The 7,500-nt window shown below is 37.6% G+C and overlaps 1 protein-coding gene across 2 annotated transcripts in view; it reads left to right on the top strand.

Annotated features, from left to right (window-relative positions):
- LOC133572082 (copine-8-like) overlaps positions 1-7,500 on the top strand; it is a 139,964-nt gene that overhangs the window by 122,569 nt on the left and 9,895 nt on the right. For both annotated transcript variants that reach the window (XM_061924763.2, XM_061924762.2), the window contains one exon: positions 4,074-4,176. In XM_061924763.2, the coding sequence (XP_061780747.1) occupies positions 4,074-4,176 (103 nt within the window). The remainder of the gene's footprint in view (positions 1-4,073; positions 4,177-7,500) is intronic.

Raw genomic sequence — 7,500 nt, 5'->3', positions numbered from 1 at the left:
TGTTGTAGTAGTAATAGTTGTAGTACTAGTAATAATCATAATAATACTGTCGTAATAATAGTAATAATAATAATAATAATATTATTGTAATTATAATGATATTACTGTAGTAAGTATAATAATAATACTGTAGTATTAATATAATAATAATAAATATAATATTATTGTAAGTATAATGATATTACTGTAGTAAGAATAATAATAATACTGTAGTATTAATATAATAATAATACTGAAGTATTAATATAACAATAATAATACTGTAGTAATAATTAATAATGATAATAATAATATTGATAATAATACTGTAGTAATAATAGTAATAATAATAATGATAATGCTGAAGTAATAATAATAATGATAATAATAATAATAATTTAGTAGTAATAATAATAATAATATTAATGATAATAAAATGGAAGTAATAATAATAATGATGATAATAATAATACTGGAGTAAAATGATTATTAAAAATAAAAACAATAATTAACTTTGCAAGGAAAGTTGAGCGGGCACGTCCTTCCCAAAGCCCTGACCTACCACCATAAATTTCATGAAAGCCAGCATGCTAAAGTTAGCATGTTACCAGATAGCATGTTTCAAGTACCAAGTTTTATGACTCTTAAGGTGTACAGCTGTAAAATTAGCGAGAAAAGTTAGCATGCTAGCATGTTTCAAGTACATAGTAATAACTCTGATATGTAGAGCTTCAAAACTGGCAAAGCAAGTTTGCATGCTAACAACATGCTGCTAGTTAGCGTTCGTCAACTACCAGGTTATATGACTCTCAGGTATACGGCTATAAAATTGGCTAAAAATGTTAGCAAGCTAATGGCAACATGCTAGCATGCTAATGTTAGCATGCTAAAAGTTAACATAATTGTAGGACTCTGAGGTGTACGGCTGTAAATGTATCCCCCCAAAAAGTTAGCATGCTAACAGCTAGCATGTTTCAAGTACCAAGTTGTTGACTCTGAGGTGTACGGCTTCAAAACTGGCACAAAGAAAAAAGTCAGCATGCTAACAGTTAGCATGTGTCAAGTATCAAGTTATATGATTCTCAAGGTGAACAGATGCAAAATTACCGTTAAAAAAAGTAATAGTAGCATGCTAACAATACACAATCCTGGTTTGATTCAAGCATTCTTTTTATTGAAGTTGGGCAGCAAAATTGGTTTGATCATTACTTTTTATGACATGGTCTTTTGTAACTGATGAATTTGAATGAAACGCTGGGTCGTGATCCCGTGGCCCTAAACAGTCGCGTACAGTGTTAATGTGACGGTCTGGTGCACACTTCCAGAGTGGGCGCAGACCAAAATAACCCTGCTGATCGGAGGCGAGAGTGGGGATGGAGTTGTCATGACCGCTTTTTTGGAAGGTGACCAATCAGTGTGGAGGAAGAGCAGATGCTATGACTTTCACGCCTCCCACTACAGGAGGACATACAGTGTCACATACAGTAGATCCACCTATCAGACTAGACCAGGGGTCGGCAACCCAAAACGTTGAAAGAGCCATATTGGACCAATAATACAAAAAACTAATCTGTCTGGAGCCGCAAAAAATTAAAAGCCGTATATAAGTCTTATAATGAAGGCAACACATGATGTAAGTGACTATATTAGCTATAATAGCCTACTATCAAAATGACTATGTGTCGCAGGCTGAAGCAAATCTTCGTTGACAGAAATGTTGAAATGTAATATTTATTCTACACATTTTTATAACATTAGAAACCATTAGTAAATCAGAGGCCACTCAGAAGGTGAAATAACTCCTGGAAATTACTGGCTTTTAATGGCCAAAGGCATAGATGTGTGTGTCCAAGTTAAAGCTGTCTTCTTTTAATAGATTTATTACAGTCTTTGGCAAGCTAGGTAATGTTTGCTGTGGTCTGGAACAACATGGCACCCAAATAACTATCTGAATTGCAGCCAATAGTACATACAGAGAAAGTGTCTTGAGACATGCAAAACTAAATTATATACAAATACTGAATTGCAGCCAATAGTACATACAGAGAAAGTGTCTTGAGACATGCAAAACTAAATTATTTACAAAGAGGATAAGAGTGAAGGATATTAAATGAGCTCAAATATACCTACAAATAAGGCATAATGATGCAATATGTACATACAGCTGGCCTAAATAGCATGTTAGCATTGATTAGCTTGCGGTCACTGACCAAATATGCCTGATTAGCACTCCAACAAGTCAATAACATCAACAAAGCGGACCTTTGTTGATGCACAGCATAAAACGTTTGGTGGACAAAATGAGACAAAGAAGGAGTGGAAGCTTTCACATGTAAACAAAGTGTTGCGTCACAGTCCACACTGTGGTGAGTTCAAGAACCGCCAAAATTAGTAGGACAAGACGATGTTCACCAAATAGTCTCATCAGTGAAGCATACACACACACATATTAAACAGTGGTAGTTCTAACAATTGGGAAGGTTTGTGTCCTTAAACAAAAAAACATACTAAAACCAAAAATAAAATGTCCCCCCATCTTTTTCCATTTTCAATCCTTTTTTAAAAATGCTCCAGGGAGCCACTAGGGCGGCACTAAAGAGCCGCGGGTTGCTGACCCCCGGACTAGACTGTGGACTTTGGCCTTTTCTTTGTATTTTCTAATTACTACCGACCTAGTGCGAGTGAGATGGGGGTTTTTTCGGAAAAAATTCTATTTTTGGAGAGAAAAGGCCAGTTTTTTTCGTGGGGAACCTGCCTGTCCTGACCAAATGTTTGTTGCTGGATACACGATGGACTCCAGCGAGAAGTAGAGGGTCCTGTGCCTGGCGATTCTTCCAGTCGAGGACCCACTCAGATTGTAGTGATTTTCGACAAAACCGCAAACTGGAAGAAATCTCAGAGAAGCTTTACGCTCTGCAAAATGAAATTATGATCAATTTGAGAGCCAGAACGGACGACTAGGGCAGACGAATCTATCGGAACGTGTCTGCTCGCCCTAACTAAAACAATCCTTTCCTACGATTTGGCTCCCTCTGCACCAGGGTCACTGCAGCGAAAGACTCTCTGATGTCTAGGCTGTTCGTGACTCTGTCGGAAAAGATCTCGGACGCCTCCATAGTAAACAACCTGTGTTATCACGATATCGCTCTGCGGATTGAGGCGAAAGGCTGTGATGCTAAACGGAGCGCTTTCCAGGCTTATGGACAAAACACGCACCCATGGACTAATACAACACAGATACGCACATGTACACCCCAGCTTCGCCGCTTCACCAGCCGTGGTATGATAGACAACAGAGCAGCGCCAGAGCCAGAGCCAGATGTTGCAAATCTCGAGTTTTGGCGTAATATGTGCTTATGTTTCTTGAGGTTTTTGTTTTTCCTAGTCTTAAACAGAGCCTCCCGCCCCTGCTTGGTTCGGGAGTTGCTTTTGTTTCTCCTCCATCCTTCACCCCCTCATGTTTACCTTTACTTCCTACATCTCTACATGGCGCCGCCTTGTGGCGACCCATCGGTCTTCCGGTTCTTGGACGGACGACTAGAGCAAACGATTTGGCTCCCTCTGCACCAGGGCCACTGCAGCGAAAGACTCTGATGTCTAGGCTGTTCGTGACTCTGTCGGAATAGATCTCGGACGCCTCCATAGTAAACCACCTGTGTTATCACGATATCGCTCTGCGGATTGAGGCGAAAGGCCGTGATGCTGAACGGAGCGCCTTCCAGGCTTATGGACAAAACACGCACCCATGGACTAATACAACACAGATATGCACATGTACAGCCCAGCTTCGCCGGTATGATAGACAACGGAGCAGCGCCCCTGTGGCTGCAGCTTCGAGCCATGTTGCAAATCTCGAGTTTTGTCGTAATATGTTGCTTGAGGTTTTTGTTTTTCCTGGTCTCAAACTGAGTCTCCCGCCCCTGCTTGGTTCGGGAGTTGCTTTAGTTTCTCCTCCATCCTTCACCCCCTCATGTTTACCTTTACTTCCTACACCTCTACGGGGCGCCGCCTGGTGGCGACCTATCGGTCTTCCGGTTCTTGGACGGGTTGTACCGAAAACTAACTTTACGGTCATTTCCTGGATGTGTTGCCAGGTATGCATCAGCGATGACGGACGGCTCGCAGTACTTCATCCTCTTGATCATCTCAGACGGCGTCATCACGGACATGGCTCAGACCAAAGAGTCCATCGTCAACGTAGGCTTTGTTTTCTTCTCCCACTCCACTCTCCAACCGACGGACCGACTTCTGTCAAATCTTAAAGTAATCTCATGTAGAACTTAGGTCCGTTTTCAAATAGTGACAATTCAACGATTCGATTCGGAGAAGTCTGGTTGGACCATCAACCTCGCAGTCGAATCGTTTGCCTTTTTGGTGCTGCTCACTTATCAGAGTGGTTTTTCGCAAATAACACTGAAACGCCCTCAGGAAGAGGTGCTTTAAGACATGGCTAGCTAGCTAGCGGCTAACGTCCATCCGCAGTCGGCAGTGTTTTAGCTACTTCTAAATCACTAATCTTCGTCTCCATGGCGACAAATAAAGTAAGTTTCTAATAAGTATCATCCATGCAGGACGAGGAATAGCTAAACATGCTTCACTACACACAGTAGCTCACCGGCATCAAAATGTAAGGATCTACACCTAACATCCTCTGTAATGATACCAAGTTAGGAGCGTATCTAGTCGATACTACTATGATTACGTCAATATTTTTAGCATCACAACATCTTCTTTGTTTTTTTTAAAATTTATAATATGTTTATAGACTCAGTAAATATGTCCCTGGACACATGAGGACTTTGAATATGACCAATGTATGACCCTGTAACTACTTGGTATCGGATTGATACCCAAATTTGTAGTATCATCCAAAACTAATGTAAAGTATCCAAACAACAGAAGAATAAGTGATGATTACATTATGACAGAAGTGTAGATAGAACATGTTGAAAGAGAAAGTAAGCAGATATTAACAGTAAATGAACAAGTAGATTAATAATTAATTTTCTACCGCTCGTCCTTAATAATTTTGACAAAATAATAGAATGATAAATGACACAATATGTTACTGCATATGTCAGCAGCTAAATTAGGAGTTTGTTTACTTACTACTAAAAGACAAGTTGTCTTGTATGTTCACTATTTTATTTAAGGACTAAATTGCAATAAGAAACATATGTTTAATGTACACTAAGATTTTTTGTTAAAATAAAGCCAATAATGCCATTTTTTGTGGTCCCCTCTATTTAGAAAAGTATCGAAAAGTATCAAAATATTGGTATCGAGACAACCCTAAATGTTAGTATTAGTTGCTACATCATTGTTATTAGTTATTACATATACATAATAGTTGTTTCATCATTGTTAATAGTTATTACATCATAGTTATTAGTTATTACAACATAGTTTTTTTATTTTATGGATATGAGTTATTACATCATAGTTATTATATATTAGTTGTAACATAATCGGTATTAGTTATTACATCATATTTATTAGTTATTATATTATGGATATTAGTTATTACATAATTGGTATCGGGACAACACTATTGGCTACTTTTATTGCAAATGTTGATGCGAAATCAGAGGGGAATGCTAAGCTAGCAGGAGAGTCTGGAAGGGAGCTACGGCAACATCATCCAGCCTTCATTAAGAGGGTAAAAAAAGACTGTTTTTTTTTTTTGTTTTTTTTATCTCTCTACTCCATAACCAGGATCTACTGTAGTTATTGTTGCGTCTGACCAGTCTTCCCTCTCAGGGAATTAAAGTCACTGGTCAATCCCAAGTTCTTTAGATGACATATATGCTGAGTAAGAAGGACCATCAAGACAGAATAGGAATATTTTCCAGTTTTACTAAAGCTTTAGGAGACCAGTCCAATTGTCCATTAATATCGACATCTCGAAGAGGTCTAACTTTCAAACGGGAAGAGACAACTTATTGAATACAAAATCAGTCCCCTCACCTGCCCAGAAAGGAATAAAGGCTCTTTGTTAGACTTAAACTTCCTTTTTATTGTCATTCAAATTTGAACTTTACAGTACAGATAAGAACGAAATGTCGTTGCATTAGCTCATGGTACTGCAGGATAAAAAAAGCAATAAGGTGCAGATATAAATAAATAGATCACTGTACAGATAAATATATTGCACTTTTGCATAGAGATGTCTGATAATATCGGTCTGCTGATATTATCGGCCGATAAATGCTTTAAAATGTAATATCGGAAATTATCGGTATCGTTTTTTTTTTATTGGTATCGTTTTTTTTGTTTTTTTTAATTCATTAAATCAACATAAAAAACACAAGATACACTTACAATTAGTGCACCAACCCAAAAAACCTCCCTCCCCCATTCACACTCATTCACAGTCATTCACACAAAAGGGTTGTTTCTTTCTGTTATTAATATTCTGGTTCCTACATTATATATCAATATATATCAATACAGTCTGCAAGGGATACAGTCCGTCAGCACACATGATTGTGCGTGCTGCTGGTCCACTAATAGTACTAACCTTTAACAGTTAATTTTACTCATTTTCATTAATTACTAGTTTCTATGTAACTGTTTTTATATTGTTTTACTTTCTTTTTTATTCAAGAAAATGTTTTTAATTTATTTATCTTATTTTATTTCATTCATTTTTAAAAAAAGGACCTTATCTTCACCATACCTGGTTGTCCAAATTAGGCATAATAATGTGTCAATTCCACGACTGTATGTATCGGTATCGGTAATTAAAGAGTTGGACAATATCGGAATATCGGATATCGGCAGAAAGCCATTATTGTACATATTGTCTTTATATTCCAGCGAGTTAATCCATTTTTGGGGGGAATTGAGGGGATAATTATGATGTAGGGATGTCCGATAATGGCTTTTTGCCGATATCCGATATTCCGATATTGTCCAACTCTTTAATTACGATACCGATATCAACCGATACCGATATCAACCGATATATGCACTCGTGGAATTAACACATTATTATGCCTAATTTGGACAACCAGGTATGGTGAAGATAAGGTACTTTTTAAAAAAAATTATAAAATAAAATAAGATAAATAAATTAAAAACATTTTCTTGAATAAAAAAGAAAGTAAAACAATATAAAAACAGTTACATTGAAATTAGTAATGAATGAAAATGAGTAAAATTAACTGTTAAAGGTTAGTACTATTAGTGGACCAGCAGCACGCACAATCATGTGTGCTTACGGCATACTTGCCAACCCTCCTGGATTTTCCGGGAGACTCCCGAAATTCAGCGCCTCTCCTGAAAACCTCCCGGGACAAATTTTCTCCCGAAAAACTCCCGAAATTCAGGCGGACCTGAGTGACGTGTTGACAACACACAACAACAGTGTCTACCGTAAAGCAGTTCTTCTGCCGTAAACAGCAATGTTGTGACACTTTTAAACAGGACAATACTGCCATCTACTGTACATGTATATGTGACCCACCCATAATGTGTCACATTTTTGTGTTGATTTATTTATTTTATTTTGTGGTTTGA

Source organism: Nerophis lumbriciformis, linkage group LG29 (genome assembly GCF_033978685.3).
Source record: "Nerophis lumbriciformis linkage group LG29, RoL_Nlum_v2.1, whole genome shotgun sequence".
NCBI classification, from domain to species: domain Eukaryota; kingdom Metazoa; phylum Chordata; class Actinopteri; order Syngnathiformes; family Syngnathidae; genus Nerophis; species Nerophis lumbriciformis.
The sequence above is the reverse complement of the archived record's forward strand: the minus strand, read 5'-3'. Positions and strand labels throughout refer to the sequence as shown.